At 53.3% G+C, this 18333-nt stretch overlaps 1 protein-coding gene across 2 annotated transcripts in view; it reads left to right on the top strand.

The window, feature by feature from the left end:
* Positions 1-18333, top strand: part of Ttbk1 (tau tubulin kinase 1) — a 45150-nt gene that overhangs the window by 11740 nt on the left and 15077 nt on the right. For both annotated transcript variants that reach the window (XM_021186289.1, XM_029471467.1), the window contains exons 10-13: positions 2466-2620; positions 5349-5580; positions 5727-5905; positions 8435-8996. In XM_021186289.1, the coding sequence (XP_021041948.1) occupies positions 2466-2620; positions 5349-5580; positions 5727-5905; positions 8435-8996 (1128 nt within the window). The remainder of the gene's footprint in view (positions 1-2465; positions 2621-5348; positions 5581-5726; positions 5906-8434; positions 8997-18333) is intronic.

Genomic DNA, 18333 nt, shown 5'->3' with positions numbered 1-18333 from the left:
GAAGGAAGGAAGGAAGGAAGGAAGAAAGGAAGAAAGGAAGAAAGGAAGAAAGGAAGAAAGGAAGAAAGGAAGAAAGGAAAGAAGAGGAAAAAGGAAAAAAAAAGGAGTCTTTAAGAGCTATAATGTAGCCAGAGTCGGGGTGGCGTAGGGGTGGCTCATGTCTTTGATCCCAATACTCAGGAGGCAGAGAGAGGTGTATCTCTGAGTGTTTTAAGCCAGTTGGTCTACAGCGTGAGTTCCAGGACAGCCAGAGAAACTGTCTTCAAAAACAAAAAACCAACCAACCAAACAAACAAACAAAAAAAGGAGCCTGCAGGAAGCTCACTGGGGTGATTGTTCTTGGTTCATAGATGGGGAACTGAGGTTAGACATTGCAGCTCAGAGACAGTCGTGCGTGACAGGGTACAGACTGAGACATCTGACCTTAGCATGTCTCTGTATAACCTTGGTAGAGTTCACTTCCTGAACCAGGACAGACCTCTCCTTCACACACCCTGTCCCTCGGTGTGGCAGGCAAGAAGAGAGTAGATCAAACTCAATAGAAAATGGCTCAGACAAGAGACAGAGTGAACAGAAGGCTCTCAGGTGCCTCCCGGCCTAAAACAGCATGCTGCAGCCAATTCCACTTTCTGGTGGTTTTCTTGAGACAGGGTCTCATGTAGACCAGCTGTCTGCAGACTGACTGTGCAGCTGAAGATAACCTTGAACTTTTCATCCACCTGCCTCTGCCACGTCCCAAGGGCAGAGATTATAGCCATGTGCCACCATTGGTCCACTGGGCTTGAGATTGGACCCAGAGCATCCTGGGTGCTAGGCAAACAAACATCCTACTAACGGAGCCACAGAGCCAACCTCAGGGGACTCATTGTTGTTTGTTTGTTTGTTTTATAAGTAGAGGTTGTACACTCTGCAATAGTGATCGAGAAAACAGGGCTGCTTCGTATGGTGGTGCACAGCTGCAGTGCCAGAACCCAGGAGGCAGAGGCAGGAAGACTGTGAATTTCAGGACAGCCTGGACTACATAGGGAGACCCTGTCTCAACAACAACAAAATCAAGGCTAGAGAAATGTGTCAGTGATCAACAGCTTGTGCTGTCCTTGTTCAGTTCCCAGTACCCATGCCAGGAATTTTACAACCAAATGTAACTCCAGATTCAGGGGACCTAACACCATCTTCTGATACTCACGGGCACCTGCACTCACACACACCACAGACCACACTCACACACCATACACCACATACACACACACACACACACACCATATACCACTCACACATACACACATGCACACACACATACCATACACACACACCATATAACACACACATACACACCACACACACATATACACATGCACCCCCACACATACACACCCCACACACCTACCCCCAAATCAAACATAGTACTATGTATTGCATATAATTGTGTGTGTCACGTTCTGTCTATGGCCAGGTCACCATCACCACACACTGGGGAAATGTTGTACCTCCGTGCCACAGTGGTTGTGACATGGCCAGGTTGTGACATGGCCAGGCGATAGGAATTTTCCACTTATCAACCAACTCTTGGTGCCACCATCATATCCACCACTCTGGTGAGGGACCACTTAACTGGCTCCAGGTCTAATACTCTCCCATGGCTGCATCACAACACCTCATGGGACCTCCTGGCACTGGAGAGTAGGGAGACATGCCATCAGTGTTTGCCAGGAAGCCACTCTGAATGAGGTACAGGAGGGAATCAGGCAGTGTCAATCACACATCAGACACTGAAGCACACGGGTCCTGTCAGTGGAGTGCATGCCCCGGGCTCTGAAGAGAACCAGCCCAATGCGGGACAGCCTGGGCTCCTCAGAGGTCTGTGGCCACCTAATACCTCTTGAATGCAGCGTCCCAGGTGCTGGTAGGACTGACACCCTACTCTTGTCCTGGCTCAGTCCACACAGTTATGCCTACCTCCATGCCGAGTCCTGCACTGACTGCTAGAGGTGTAGAGTTGGCAGAGAGCCACGGAAGTGTTGCAGAAATGGACACTCTGTGCTCAGGGATGAGACGGAAGCCACATGGGAGAGTCAGGTGGCAGGAAAGGACAAAGGGAGAGGCACCCACCAGAGCCAGCAGCCTGAGGAGAGGAGAGAACACGAGGAAACACCAGTGGTTCAGAGCTACTGATGTACCTGTCAAGATGACAGAAATGGCAGGAGGATCTGGAGACTGTCATTGAAGGACAGTTCTCACAGGACTAGGATCCATCTGGCAGGGCTTAATCCAAGAGAGTGATTTGCATACTGCTTTGTGTTATGTTTTTATTTAAAATCAGTGTGTGCCTCTCCTTCCAATGTCCCCTCTAGGCCCTTCCCTGACCTGGAAGCCTCCCCTCCCCTCCCACTCCTCTGCATTGTCCCTTCTGCCTGGCTAACCCTGGAGTCACCTCTCTGTCCCCCTGCCCTCCCCATCCTCTGCAGTTGATCATGTCGGTGTTTGAGAACAGCATGAAGGAGCGGGGCATTGCCGAGAACGAGGCCTTTGACTGGGAGAAGGCAGGCACTGATGCCCTCCTGTCCACGAGCACCTCCACCCCACCCCAGCAGAACACGCGGCAGACTGCAGCCATGTTTGGGTGAGTCTGAGCGGGGGGGTTATAATGGGTGGGGTGGCCAGGGACCCTTACCTGGAGCTATCACCTGAGAAGCCAGCCCTTTCCTCCCCCTGGGGAGTCTCTTACTCCTCGTCCCAGACAGCAGAGTCCTGGACTTTTGAGAGATTGCATCCCAGCTCGACCCTGAATCTGAGTATGGAGTGGGCGTCATCTTCATTTAGAGCTTTTGATTAAGGAAGACCTCCCAAGTGAAATGACTTGATCTCCACAGTCTTTCTTTCTCGTTGTAAATAACGAGCATGTCTCACACCATCTAAACACCACCACGACTCAGGGAGATGTTAACCCCTGTCTTCAGAGGACCTCAGAGGATGCTGGGGTGTCTGCAACCATGTGGCCAGTAATTTCTGAACTACATGAGGCACATAGAAGAGTACCTGGGGAGGGTCCTGACTCAGAAGGGCTACCGCCTGTTATTAGTCAGCGTTCTCCAGAGAAACAGGCCTTACAGGATGAGTCTCTAGCTATATAGAAAGGAGAGTTAGCAGGAGGGCTTACAGGCTGTGGTCCAGCTAGTCCAACAATGGCTGCCTAGCAGTGAAAGGTGCAAGAATTAGTAGTTGTTCAGTCCATGAGGCTGGATGTCTCAGTGGCTCTTCGATATACCCCAGAGACCTGAAGAAGTAGGCTGCGATGCCAGAGAGGGAATGGACTTGCTAGTGAGCAGACAGAAAAGCCACGCTTCCTTCCTCCCTGTCCCTTTGCACACATAGGCTGCCAGCGGAAGGCTTGGCTCAGATTAAAGGTGGATTTTATGAATTCAAAAGATCTGGATCAAAGGTGAACCCTCCCACTCAGAGATCAAGATTAGAAATGGCTCTTCCTGGCCGGGCGTGGTGGCGCACGCCTTTAATCCCAGCACTTGGGAGGCAGAGGCAGGCAAATCACTGAGTTTGAGGCCAGCCTGATCTACAGAGTGAGCTCCAGGACAGCCAGGGCTACACAGAGAAACCCTGTCTCGGAAAAAAAAAGTGACTCTTCCTACTTTAAATGATTTAATCGAGGAAAAAACAAACCTCTCATAGTATGGGTTTTAGTTAATTCCAGATGTAGTCAACTAAGATTCCAGATGTTGAGAGTCAAAATTAGCCATCAAGCCACTCAATCCAGGGCCATCTTTATGGAGGAGATGCCCAGAAACTGCTGGCATACTATGGTGGCCTAGTTTTGTGGTGAGGTTGTGGAGGGAAGCCGGTCATGATGGTGTATGTGTAATTTCAGCATTAGAAGGATAAGGCAGGACGATCATTAGTTTGATACTATCCTGGGCTACGGAGGAAGACCTTGTTTTTAAAACAGAAAGGGGCTTGGGATAAGGCTCCATGGATAAAGCATTTGCTGTCCAAGCATAAGGTCTTAGTTTGGGTCCCGAAAGCCCACACAAAGAGGTACACAGTAGTGCGTCTCTGTCATCTTTGCGTTTCTGGGTGGCATGGGAGGCACAAGCAGAAAGACCCCTGGAAGCTTGCAGGTCAGCTGGCCTGATGCATGAGAGAACCTCAGCTTAGTGGGTCCTGGGGTACCCCCTCTCTGATCCCTGTAATCAGGAGGCAGGGGCAGGCAGATCTCTGGGAGTTTGAGGCCAGCCTGGTCCACTGAATAAGTTCCAGACCAGCTGGGGCTCCATAGTGAGACCGTGTCTCAAAACACAAAGCAAACAAATGAACAGAAATGAAAAGGAAGGTGAAGGGCTGTAGAAGACACCCGCATCAACCTTGAGCCTACACACACACACACACACACACACACACACACAGAGAGAGAGAGAGAGCTAAGTCCTGAGGTGGGAAGAGAGCCAGAAAGGAAAGAAATTATTTAAAGAGTTAAAAAACGGGGCCGGAGTGTGCTCAGCAGGTGAGAACATGGGCTGCTCTTGGGAGTATCTGGGATCAGTTCCCAGCACCCACACTGTTGTTCACAGTTGTCTGTAACTCCAGCCCTAGAGGGTCTCATGCTCTCTTCTGGGTTTTCTCAGGCACCAGACACACACACATGGTACACACACACACGTGGTACACATATACACACATATGGTACACATACACACATGGTACACATACATGGTACACACACACATGGTACACACACACACATACATGGTACACATATATACACACAGGGAAACACATACATAAAACATAAATCTCTCTCTCTCTCTCTCTCTCTCTCTCTCTTTGAGACAGGGATTCTCTGTGTAGCCTTGGCTGTCCTGGAACTCACTCTGTAGACCAGACTTAGAGATCTGACTGCGTCTACCTCCCTAATGCTGGGATTAAAGGCATGTGCCACCACTGCCTGGCAATAAATCTCTTTTAAAGAGGTTTACAGAAAGAGTTCAAAGGAGTCTCTTTAGACTTGTTCTGGGGTCTAAAGGAAGTCTGATTCTGACAGTGGACTGTATAGCAAGGGCTTGAAAACCCACAGATCTGAAAAAGTGGGGCTCAGGGGGGATGTTCCAGTCCCTGCTGGCCACACCTCCTTGTAGCCCCTGCCACCTTGAGGATGGTCTGGTCTCAGAGGCCTTGTAGGCAGGGATGGCAATGGGCCTCTTCTCTGTCCATTCTGGAGATGGTCCCCAGGGCTTGTGCTAGCAGAGAGTAAAGGAGATGGGGAGGAAGGAGGCCTCCCAGGTGGGTTCCTTAATCCTAACCCCTGCAAGCCCTTCCCATGACTCTCCCTGCCTCCCCAGAGTGGTCAATGTGACACCGGTGCCTGGGGACCTGCTTCGTGAGAACACCGAGGACGTACTGCAGGGAGAGCACCTGAGTGACCAGGAGAACGCACCCCCAATCCTGCCCGGGAGGCCTCCGGAGGGCTTGGGCCCTGGTCCCCATCTTGTCCCCCACCCTGGGGGTCCTGAGGCTGAAGTGTGGGAGGAGACAGATGTCAACCGCAACAAACTGCGCATCAACATTGGCAAAGTAGGTGCATCCAGACAGAAGGGTGTGGACAGCCTTCCCCACCTGGGTTCCCAGCCCTGGGCCCTACCCACCCCCACCCCCCGCCCCATGCCTCTCACCCACAGCCAACCTGTCCACCCTAACTCACAGCACCCCCTCTTCTGCAGACCCCCTGTGTGGAGGAAGAGCAGAGTCGAGGAGTAGGGGTCCCCAGCTCCCCAGTACGTGCCCCCCCAGACTCCCCAACAACCCCAGTGCGGTCTCTACGCTACCGGAGGGTCAACAGCCCAGAGTCGGAGAGGCTGTCTACAGCTGCTGATGGTCGGGTAGAGCTGCAGGAGAGGAGGTGAGTTTGTATACAGGGGTTCAGGGTGGCGTGTCAAAAGCCTGGCCCCACCTGCCTTCATCAGCATGGCTGCTCTGCAAAAGGTCAGGTCATCCATGTGGCTTAGAGGGCACCTAAAAAGTGAGGTGAGGGTCAGGCCCACAGATTGGAGTCAGGTGCTGGCCTATGGTGGGGCTTCCAAAGAGGAAAGAATGGGACAGGTCAGTTTCTGGACCCAGAACATGGTCCTAGATAACAATTCACAGATGCCTGGAGAGCAACAGAGGTGGGCTTGCTTTGGCTGCCCGCAGTCAGAGAGCCTGAGAGAGGGGTTTGAGGAACTGCTGGTGGGCTAAGTTTTGGGGGTTCTAAGGGACATGATATGAATTGAGAGCCCGAGGGACCCAGAAGCAACCTGGCTGGTAAGAGGCAGGCTGAGAGGGAGGGCTCAGGGAATTGGCCCTTAGGAGGTGGGAGGAGGGTAAAGTTGGCCAAGGGTTCGATGGAGCTGGCAGGGGTAGATCAAGTCACACTAGGGTGAGTGGGACACCAGGTAAGGGGTAACCTGGAAGATGAAATGTCCTTGATTTCCCTTAGCCTCCAAAGCACTTTGCTCCATAGTAGACCAGGGCTTTGGTAAATTAGGAAATATAGAAGAGGCTCTCTCTCGGCCCTGCAGGAAGACGGCATCCTTTTTGATATCCTCTCAGTGTCTTTCCTAATAACCTACATCAGCCACAGCCCCTCCCTCAGACGCCACCCTAAACTGTCCGGAGTGCCAGATTGCACACAGTGCCAGTTTGCAGGGGCTGTGGGCTGTGTGGACAAAATCAAGACAAGTCTATGTCCCTGAGTGTATGACAGCTTGCACTCACCTGGTCTGTCCTGCCAGGCACCAGGGACCTCATCGTCACCCACGCAGCATGGAGTCCCTCGGTACAAAGGGTTCTGGACACAGCGAAGCAAGGAAGGGATGACTGTAGACCAAAGGGGCAAGTGTTCTGAGCAAGACAGTTTTGAAGAGCTGCCCTCTTAGAAGTAACACTGAATGGGTCGGTTTGGCTCACAGGCAACACCACTTCAGAAATGGCAGAAAGGGGTGGGCTGAAGAGGGTTTCCGCTACAGCAGGCTCAGGATGTCGCAGACAGGGAAAGGGGGTAGGATGGCACGTGGTGGCACATGGAGCACAAAAAGTGTGGAGCAGACAAGGCTGGGATGGCCCAGCTCTCTGTCACCTACACACACAGGGACATGTGTGGGCAGAGTCCACTCCTGCTTTGTTCCCTTCTGCCCTTTATGTCCCTCAGAACAAGGTGTACCCTTAGGAAACGAAATGGGACCAGCCATTTCCAGGGAGTCCCAGGGCAGCCTCTGTCAATGGTGTTTTATTTCAAGCCTCACTAACAAATCGATACGAATGTGGTGTAAAAGGAGAGATTAGACAGTTGCCATGCAGGCTGGGTGGGGTCTTTTGAGAAAGGCTGACAGGAAGTTCCTCTCTGCATATCTCCCCTCTGCAACTGAGTCACTCTCACCAAGCACCAGTCAGCCCCTTGCCCGTAGCCAAATGGGAGATGGGTTACAGGTCGCAGATGAGTTAGGCCTGCTGGTTTTCCTGGTATTCTGGGGTTCAGGAGCCAATGTTTTCCCCATATGCAGCATCTTCCTTTACACACACACACACCAGCTACATTGTGCAAGAAGCACGCTCAGAGCTTGGGGTGTCATGTGAGAGTCACAGGCATAGTTCAAGGTAGTAACAGATGTCCCCTGCAGGATCTGTGCCCTGAGGTCAAAGGTTAGAGGAACCCAGGCCCTGCCTGGCAGAGGAGATCACAGTCTATAGGAATGCAAGACAGATCTGAGGTCCATGGTCTGGTGGGGGCTCAGGGTGCCTCGTGGGGACGAGTAACTGTCCATGCAGGAAGGGGAGGGCTCGTGCCAGGAAGTACATCAGCGCAGAGTTCAGGGAGCAAAAGGTGAAGATGCAGGCTGTGGGGTGGACAGTTGAGGAAAATGTCCTGAAAGAGACCTGTGTAGAGAAAAGGGAAAACGTCAGGTTGAGAGGCCCTGGTTGCAAGCTAAGGAGAGCAGACTTTGGCTTCCGCCTGGGGACTGACAAAGCCCTGCCTGCCCGGGGTTATAGAGCGCCAGCTGGGCAGGACTGGAGGTGTCAGTGGTGGAGCTGGAAGCCATCTGTACACTCAAGAACCAGCTGGTGTCTTTGCCCCGGATGCAGCAGGAGGGAGCTGCAGATGGAGTGTGAGTACCCGACGGGTATTAGAAAGACTAGATTCCCTGGGATAGCCCAGAGGCTCCGAGAGGGACAAGCTCATTTTCTGCACGCTCTTGTTCCTGAACTACGGTAAGTGTTAAGGAATGTTGGTTGAAGGAATCCATGGTAAGGGGAGATATAAAGGGAAGTGTTTCTAGTACGTGATGTTGAAGGAGTCACACTCTACCCTGCCGCTGCTGGCCTGATGTCCCTGGGGCTTCAGAGGCCCCCCACCCCCACCCCGCACTGAACTTCATGTGGGTGGCTCTTGCAGGTCACGGATGGATCTGCCTGGCTCCCCCTCACGCCAGGCCTGCTCCTCACAACCAGCTCAGATGCTGTCAGTGGACACGGGCCATGCTGACAGGCAGGCCAGTGGCCGCATGGACGTCTCTGCCTCTGTGGAGCAGGAGGCCCTGAGCAACGCCTTCCGCTCAGTGCCGCTGGCTGAGGAGGAAGACTTTGACAGCAAGGAGTGGGTCATTATTGACAAGGAGACGGAGCTCAAGGACTTCCCTCCTGGGGCTGAGCCTAGCACGTCAGGCACCACCGATGAAGAGCCCGAGGAGCTGCGGCCCCTGCCCGAGGAGGGCGAGGAAAGGAGACGACTGGGGACAGAGCCCACTGTCAGGCCGCGTGGACGTGGTATGCACACGCTGACAGAGGAGGACCCACGGCAGATGCTGCCCCAGCCTGCACCACCTCAGTTGAGCCAGGCTGATGGCCGGTCAGAGACATCACAGCCACCCACGCCTGGCAGCCCTTCCCACTCTCCCTTGCACTCGGGACCCCGCCCTCGACGGAGAGAGTCGGATCCCACGGGCCCTCAGAGACAGGTAAGACTGGACTTGTACATTACCTCCCTACCCAGAGATCCCTAGAGTTCTGCCAGCAGGCCTGGTGTGTTCCACGTTGAGGCGGGCCCTTCTGGCCTAGGAACCCAGCAGTGACAGGCCATGTTGGAGACAGACAGGTGTAAAGGCCCCACAGAATATGTGGGGAGAGATGGGACCTAAGCTGTGGGTAAGGTCTTGTGAGTAACTCAGCTAGGTGACAAGGCAGAAGAAAGGCATTTTGTGCCCTGGGGACAGTGTGTTCAGAGCCCAGTTGTGATACTTCAGCACAGTATTGATTTAAGAAGATAAGGCTGTGAAGCGGGTCCTGGGGCTGTCACAGAAGTCTGGACTCTACACTGAAGGGTTGGGACTTGATTCTGATGGCTTGGTAACCCACCGATGGCTTTTAAGTAGGAGTGTGGCACTGTGGTGGCTTTGAGACCTTTGGGCGATCCCTTGGGCTACTTGGTAGAAAATGTATTAAAAGGGTAAAAGGCGAGAAGCATGGAGGTCTTCTATGAGGCATCAGCAGGAGCTCCCTGGTGGCCTGGGCCAGGAAGCAGACTGTGACCTGAGTTGAGATAGACGGAGGACAAAAGGGCTGAAACAGAGGGTGGGCTGGGGTGGCGAGCATCTTATGCCTGGGACTCTAGATGGCAGCGATACCATAGCTGAGTGGCTTTGGAGCCTTGTGCATGGATGCAGATTGGACATAATGACCTCTTGATATCTGAGGGTGACCACGTTGTATGTATCCACTGCTCTGAGGAAGAGATCTCACCTGACCTGTAGGGACTGTGAGAGTGAGTGATGTCACTTCAGAGAACCCTGCAGGGTGGGGAGACTCACAAGTTGGGGCAGAAGCTAGGAAATGCTCACACATAGAGACTGAGAGAAAAGCACGGGGTGGGGGGTGTCCATAATCCTAACCCAGGAGGGATCAGAACATGGAAGAGGCCCTAGAGAGAGGTGAGCAAAATCAGAGAGGGCCAGGGCTGATGGTCAGCCCACCATGCCCAGTCAGGGAAGGCTCTGGGAGGAATGTATGCACAAAGCCCTGGGCTCCATTCCTAGTGCCTTGTAAAACTAGACATGGTGGTATATGCACTGCGATTCCAGTACTAGGAGGTAGGGGCAGGAAGATTGGGAGTTCAAGGCCATCCTCAGCTGCATAGTGGGTTCACAACAGGCATGTTGGGAGCCCTGTTTGGCTTCAGTGGTGTCTCCCCCCCCCCCTCTTCCTTCTCCTCCTCCTCCTTCCCCCTTGGTGTTCTGAGACAGGAGCCCACTGTGTTGCTCAGGATAGTTTCTAATTTCTTTGACTCGACACACGTGAGATTACAGGTCTGAACCCTCACTACCTAGTTTAGAAGAACGGACATTTATTTGTATAAGGATCTAGGAACAGTCTGCAAAAGCTGGGAAGAGGAAGATAAAAGATGGAGTGGAAATGCTGGCCTACGTGGGGAGAGAGAGAGAGAGAGAGAGAGAGAGAGAGAGAGAGAGAGAGAAGAGAGAGAGCTTGTCTCCTGTTAAGGACAAGGACAACTCTGTCAGAACAGGTTTGTGAGCCACTCCTCTGGCGTCTATATGGGATCCCAGCTGACCTCTTACTGGGAAGTGAACATCAGTTCAGCCACTGTGTGCTGAATTGAGTCCGAAAGGAACTTGGGGGTCTGCGGCTTAGTCCACTTGATGATCTTATGTTGGGGCTCTGTGTGGCACCCAGGTATGGGTCTAGGAGCCAGCTCTGCCACTCAATCAGGTTGGGAAGCCTGGTCTGGGATACCATGGGTACCTTGACAGGACAGCTCTGGGGAAGGGTGGAGTGGGTTTGTTCATGCCTTCTAGAGGAGGTGCTGTGATCCACAGTCCTCTAGAATATTTCTCTGGTCTTACCTTGTACTCTGGCAATAGTAATGAAAACCTGGGGACCATGAGTCCTTGCCTAGAGAGGCCCTGACTGGCCTGATGTGGGGGCTTCTTTCTGACAGGCTGATGTACTTAGGCTATGACCCCCAACTCCTTGGGGGAACAACACCTGTTCCCACAAATGGCTCTGGGGAAGGTGGGGGGACAAACAAGATGTTCTCAGGACTTCTTATTCCCCATTCTTCCTCATGAGCACCAGAGCATTTCTCATCTGCCCGGGGACAGGCAACAGAAGGACAGGCACAAGGGGTAGAACCCCAGGCAATGCAGAGTCAGGGGACACCGACTAGAGTGGAGAGAGACAAAGATGGAGGTTGCTTCTCTGTTCTGTTCTTCCTTTCTGGTTACTGTGAGCCAGCCACCGTCCCTTGCTGGGTCTCAGAACAAGAGTGCCAGGCTGTCTCTGAGGTTGCTCTCCCTTGCATCCTAAGTGTCATGCTAACACTGGGGGACTCTTTCCAGACCAGGGACAGGCTTATTGTGCAGTAGTGGTGTACTACATGGACAGGAAAGGGATTTTGTCTGTGGGGTAAAGCGCGCGCGTGCGTGTGTGTGTGTGTGTTTGCCAGCCTCGGTTTCCCCACACTGTACATAACTGAGGTTATTTTATTTATTCTACCATTTTGTGTGTGCTTTTCTGAGCCCACTGATTGTCAGTCAGTATGTATAGTGTGTGGATGTGGACACCCATGCACATGCCTCCACATCTGTGTGGGGTGTGAATCATGTCTGAGGCTTGTACGGGGCTAGACCAGGGAGAACAATGAATGATGGGAAAGCTAACAGTAATGGCTACTGATGGGACACAGGGAGATACATTTGCAGATAGATGCATGTGACCAACGGGGCCTAAATAGCAACACTAGACTCGAGCAACTTTGACTTACAAGGTGGGGAAAGTCTCCAGTAGTAACCAAAAATAAATAAGCAAGCTTTCTGGCTAGAGCTGCCAATTGGTAGAGCTGAGACTTGAAACCAAGCAGCTGGGTCATGGTCACAAGATCTAAGGCACGTGTGTTGAAGACAGAATAGCAAATGCAGGTCAGAGGAGCGGACAATCTGCGCAGGCTCAGAGAGCCTAGAGCATTCAAATGTGTATGTGTACGCATACCAGCTGGCTGGCCCTCGCTGCCACATGTGCCTGGTGGCATGTCAGTGTACGTAGTGGTCTTGGGGTGCCCATGGGCAAAGCAGGTGGGACAGGACATGTTCTATATTCAGGATGAGGCAAGACCTTTGTTCTCTGAGGCAGAGGGAGCAAACTTGGTTTGTGTTCCATTTCATTGATAGGGGTGGCCTTGGGTTAGGCAGGGCCTGCATGCTTTGTGGCACATTGCAATAAACCTGTGAAACTCTTCCCCACTCCTGGGTGACTAGAAAGGACCCCCCACCCCGTTCTTCACCACCTTTCTTTGAGGAATCCCTCCTAGACCTGGTGTTGCAAGCTGTGTTGTTATGAGTCTGCTGTGTGAACGGCTGGGGAGCAGGTGTGGGGCTAGGCTTGGGCTGTTCCCTGGTGTGCAGCGTGTGCATGTGTGAATACCTGGCTCTTCTCGGGTGGTTCAGGTGCAAATTAGCAGGAGCCCAGGAGACAGCTCAGCTTGGGCAGAGGGAATACAGGCAGGGTGTGTGATTTGATGGTGGCTGCAGTCTTTATAGGCTGTCTGAAGCCAATAGGACAACCGGTGAGCATTCCTTAAACACGTAGACGTTTGCTGGAAAGCCACACTGCCTCATTACAAGCTGAACACTGTGCTGGGCCGGGGGAGGGGGACCAAAGATGAGCAAGGCTTCATTCTATCCCAGCTCAGAGCTTTCAGGGTCAGACTGGGCTGGAGTCACAGGCTGGACGTTGGGCACTTACTTACCAATAGGGCTGGCAGGAGAACGGAAGCGCTTATATCTGCTCACGGGACTTACGGGGGAGACTGGGATGTCTGCACAAGGGTGACTGTATACTGGGTATTGAGGACAAGTAGGTCACAAGTGCTGCCTGGCCTGGCTGGGGGTGGAGGGTGGGGCTACCGGGATCCAAATCCAGCATCTACGATCTCTTTGATGAAGAGCAAAGTGGGCGTTGAGTTCATGCCCCCACATGTGCTGTGAGAGGAGCCCTTGGCTGCATTGGTCCTCCTGGGTGTGCCTAGTCCTCACCCTTCTTGCAAACAGAATCAACTAGGGAATAAGGAGCCCAAACTTGACCCCAAAAGAAGCTGTCAGAAAACCTATTGTGGGTTCAGGGAGATGAAAGTGTGAGGACCTTTCCCCTGCTCCCTCCCCAAAGGAGGTCTCTTGTGACCCCCTCCCCATCTGACACCAGCAAAGCATGCTGGAGGTGGCTCCAGTCCCTTTCTGAATTCCCCTAGAGCTGGCCCAGCCAGGCCTCAGGGCCACACTGTGAGCTAAACTGACCTCCGTCCCAGGGAGAGCTAGAGATAAGGCTAGGCAAAGTCTGTGGCCACCGGGCCACCAGGCCACGCCATCCCCACGTGCTTGCAAGTGTTCCCAAGTGTTCCCTGTCCCTTTGGGCACGGGAGGGCACAAAGACTTATGGCACAAAGTCTTATGGCTACCACTAGCTTTGTAGCTGCCCAACCCCCACCCCAGCCACCCCCTGGGCCTGTCTTCATTGGGTTAAAAGGCTCCTGAGCTGTAAGAACTCCGCATATCTAGTCCTCCAACCCTAGGAGGTGGGAGCCACTTTTACCCACTCTCCATGGGGAGAACTTGAGGTGTAGAGAATTGAGGTCAAGGGTCATGTCCATAAGGGATAGAAGCATCTTTGGGCTGGCATTGGGAGTGATGTCTCATGCGTGTAATGCAGGGCTTGGAAGGCAGGCAGGAGGATTGCCAAGAGTTAGAGGCCAGCCTGGGCTACATAGTGAGTTTTAGGACAGTGTGAGCGATGCTATCTCAACCAAACCAAACCAAACCAAACCAAACCAGCTCTCCTGGTGCTTACCTATCAGCACAACCCCAGAACCACAAAGCAAGTGATTAAACATCGTTCTCTTGACTTCTTGCAAATACAACGTTGAGTATTGGACTTCAGAGTCCAGCCACTGTCCCTGACATCCTGGTGCCTCCGGGAAGGAGGCAGAGGGCGCTAAGGAGAGAGGAACACAGCTGCTTTAGATCTCAGAAGAAGGACTGGAGGGTGCAGGAGGTCATAGCTCATCTACAAAACACTTGCTTAATCAGCAGGAAATTTTCGAGCCCCAGCACAGCAAATACGTTTTAAAAAATTATCTGAAAGAGCATGGAAGTGTGTCTGGGTTAGTAGGGGGCGGCACTTGGCTAGGAGCAGCTACAGAGGGGCCTTCCTGACAGGAAGGCTCCAGCCCAGAGGGAGCCCCTTGCTAGATGGGACTAAACCCGGAAGGCTTCCGGAACGAGGTGAGTGACCAAGGTCCCTCGCCCAGAGACCGTGCTGTGAGAGGAGGAGGCAGGCAGGGCGCTGGAGGTTCCGAGGCTGGATCTTGGGTGAGCAGCCTGTAGCCCCCTTCTCGTGCGCCATCCGCCCCCTGCCAGAGACGCCGGTGCCGCAGGGGCTGTGAGCGGTGGGTGGCCCCCGAGAAGAGCTGTCCAGTCTGTGCCTGACGCCTCTTTTTCCTCCACTTTCTTGGTCTCTTTCAGTTGGAGGAGGACAGACTCTCGGGGCACTCCCTCCCGCGGTACAGCCCCCTGCGACGACTGGCGTCCTCCGTGTTCTCCTCCTCCACGCTGGAGACGGAGCACTACCCTCACCCCGGCGGCGGCGGCTCCTCGGGCTCCTCCGGTTCCCTCATTCAGCGCAGCCGCTCCGCTGAGAGCAGCCCGGTGCGTGCGCCCCATCGGCGCCACGCGCCCCTGGCAGCCGGCAACCACAGACTCGTGCCCTCGGTGCTCCGCATCTCGCGGTCCCAGCTGCAGCAGGTGTGGGCACGGTTCACCCACAAGACCTAGGCTGGGCTCCCCCCCCTCCTGGAGGGGGCAGGTGGGGGGGGGTTGGGGAGCAGACAGAGACCAAGGTTCCTTCCCAGGACGCAATAATCACAGGCCATACAGCCCATCCCACCCACGTGCAATACGCCCCCTTAGAAGGTTGGCCCGCGATGATACTGTAAAACTCCCACCCCACCAGAGGCTCTGTCCTCAGAGGCTCGGTCTGGGGTGGGCTCCTTTGCTAGGGGCCAGCCAAACTGGTGCAGGGAGGGGTGGTGCGCTGGCGCAATTGGATAGAACAGGAGCCCTGAGGTGCAGCTACCAGGGGCTCTAGAATCCAGGGGAAACCAAGATGTAGGGGGAGCTGAGGTGTTCCGGGGGCAGTCTGGCTTGGGGTCAGGTTCTGTTTACTCTGTGATGTCTTAGCGGGTCAGAGTTTGATCCACCCATGAAGGGTTGGGTTGGTGGGAGAGTTGGAACTTCTCCACAGGTGTGCGTCTGTGTCTGTCTAGTTGGCCTGGGTGGAATGTGATGGCAGCTGGTCAAACTCGGCTTGGGTGTGACACGAGGGTGTCTATATTCAGTGATGGGGAGTGGGCAGCCCTGTGACCTAGTGAACATTTCCCATCCACCGCCACCGAGGTCAGAGTCCCTTCCTTGCCCCATCTGACAAGCGCATGCGCTGTCCACGGTCACTCACATGGTCCTCAAGACTCCCATGTGTCACTCACTGAGAGACTTGACTGCCCTGAAAGCCTTCAGGAGCTGGGTATGAATAGAGTTGATCCACAGAACCCAGCCTGCAGGCAATATGGAGAATGATAAAGGAAGTGGAACCTACCAGATCCTGGGCACAGGGACATTTTATTTCAGAACAAGTCCCAGACAGACTGCTCAGATCTGCCACTCCCAGGGGGATGACTCCTGGAGGTACCCTGGGTGTGGTGTAGACAGAACACAAGATAGGCAGGTCAAGAGAGGATCCAGAGATTAATGGGCAGATACCTGACTGCTCCCCCTCTTCTGACCACCTCAGTTTCCCAACCTGTCACTGCGGGGACCCCACTTTTTTCTCTCTTCATTCCTGCCCATGCCAACCAGCAAGGCTTGGGGAGTGGTGGGAGAGAGGGTTACTAGAGATGGTAGTGCCCGACCAGGGAGCAGAGGAACTAGAGTTTGCAAACTGTGTGTTTTGGTGAGCTTGCGGGCATGAGTGTGCTTAGCCATGGCCTTGCACACACAGGGCTGTCAGAGATGGAGGCTCAGACTCTGTTGTTCATGTGCACAATTCCAGAGAACACCATTTATGTAGACCCTGGTATGACCAGCACCTACTGAAGTTAAATGGTGCTGCAGCTGTGCGTGTGTGTGCATGTGTGCGTATGTGTGTGTGCATGTGTGTGTGTGTGTGTGTGTGTGAGCACTTGCTCGTGGGCATGTGTGTGAGCGCATGCGTGTGCATGTGTGTCTGAGTAGCTTCCCGGTCTTGTTCTGCTCTTCTTACGCGTTTCCCCTCTGACCTCTGATCCTCTCAACCCTGTGACCATCAACTTCCCCAAATATTCCTGATTTTAGTAGAGGTCTTAGGGCCCTTGGATCAACATGGGGGATGCTTACACCTCGTGGGCAGTGCCCAGGGTCCGAGCTATCCATGTATACACATGGCCAACATCGAGACGAGCAGTTCTGCAAGTCAGTTCCCACAGTCACCGCTTTCTTCTCTAAAACTTTTTTTTTTAACACATCTTTTCCATGTAGCATCCAAAGCCAGAGCCATGTTCTAATCCTATGCCCTTCACTTTTGAAGGTCTTCAATCCCGAGTCTCTCTGGCCCTCTGGGCTGTTTTGGATGGCTCTGCCCGAGTAGGAGTTGGAGAGATGTCCAGGGAGACCCCTTGAGAAAAAAAAGCAAAACAAACGGGGAAACACAAAGCACAAAGGCAAGGGGTGGGGATACACAGCAGCCCCTCCCTGCCTTCAGCACTGCCCCGCCCCTGACCCTCTACCCTCCATGCAATGGTGGGGCTTCTCTTTGTTCATAGATTCCACAAGTCAGCGGCACTGGGATTCCAGGAAACCCGGTACTCGGCTGCCTGGCATTCCTTTCTGGAGAGTTCCATCACCAGGCCTGAGCAGAGCCCCACCTGAGTGGCTACAGTTGTCTCTGAGCTATTCTGAGATCCCCAAATGCCTTAAGACTTATAAACGACAATGGCACTGGCTTGAGCCTTAGTTTTAGCATTATATACATATTGCTGTCTCTCAAGCTGTTAGGAATGGGGGATCTGCACCCCCACCTCTCAGTCACAAAGGACAACCCTCATGGGAAGGTAGGACTCCTTTAAAACAAGGCCACCATTCAAAATGTCTGGCTCTCTAGAAGGTGTCCCTTTGCCTTGGCCTCTGTGGTGGAGGAGTTCATAAGCCATTAAGGGCAACGGGAGGGGGACGTCTTCTTGACAGAACTGCGTCTTTGGGGAGGGGCCATGTTGACTTTTGCAAACTGTGCCAGTCTCAGCCACAATCTCATGGAACTGGGCGGAGCTCTGTATGGCTTAGGGCGGAGTCTCTGATTCCCAGGTGTGGCAGGGTTGTCCCTGAGCCTGCATCGGCAGCAGATCTCTTACCTTTGTAGCTCTCCAGAGAGCAGAATGTGGAGAAGTGAGCGTCTCTCCCTGGGGGAGAAGGGCATGACTTCTTGCGAAATAACTTTGCCAGTGGGCGGCGCTCCTGGCCTGAAGCATGGTGGCTTCGTACTTGGCACACAAGGGAGTCGTCAGGTATCCTGTACTGTATAGTCTTCCCATTGGCACACAGCACTTCTTCCTGTGCGCCATGATCAGAGCACTTGACAAAATTAACTCACTTGAACCCCATACTAACCTGTGGAGAGAGAGAGCCCAGGGTCATTGCGTTGGGTGGATTTGTCAGATGTTCCCTTTACAAGAGCTTCAGTTGGTAAAAAAGCCGCCTGGTGCTGAGTAGCTGTAGTCTCAGGCCATAAGAGTCCTTAACTGCTGTGGCTTAGTGGTTTTTTCTGCTGGTCCCCTCTCAGGAGAGGAGGGTTGCCTTTGAACTGTCCTTCTCCTCCTTTTCCAGTCCCACCTTGTTGTGGGACTGCAGCCAGATATGAGGCACCTCAGAGAACTGGGGTCGGCTAAGTTGACTGGACACTGACCACGCCGCCCCCTTGATCTCACAAGTGTTGTATAGCAGCACTGGAGACAGAGTGGCCTGACCAGGATACCGTAGATGGCAGGGGCTTGCACTCCTGACTTTGGCTCCACTGGAGGGTCTCAGGGGTCAGGCTCACAGACAGCAGAGATCACTTGCTGAGCACTGATGGGACTTGGTCAGGATGTCACCAACTCACACAAAGAGAACAAACAGTGACAGTAAGTTTCCTATAAGGGAAACCCCACCCCATTCCAGTCATTCTCCAAAACACCAGTCATTGCTGCTGTCTTCCTTTTTTTTTTTT

Source organism: Mus caroli, chromosome 17 (genome assembly GCF_900094665.2).
Source record: "Mus caroli chromosome 17, CAROLI_EIJ_v1.1, whole genome shotgun sequence".
NCBI classification, from domain to species: Eukaryota; Metazoa; Chordata; class Mammalia; order Rodentia; family Muridae; genus Mus; species Mus caroli.
The sequence above is the reverse complement of the archived record's forward strand: the minus strand, read 5'-3'. Positions and strand labels throughout refer to the sequence as shown.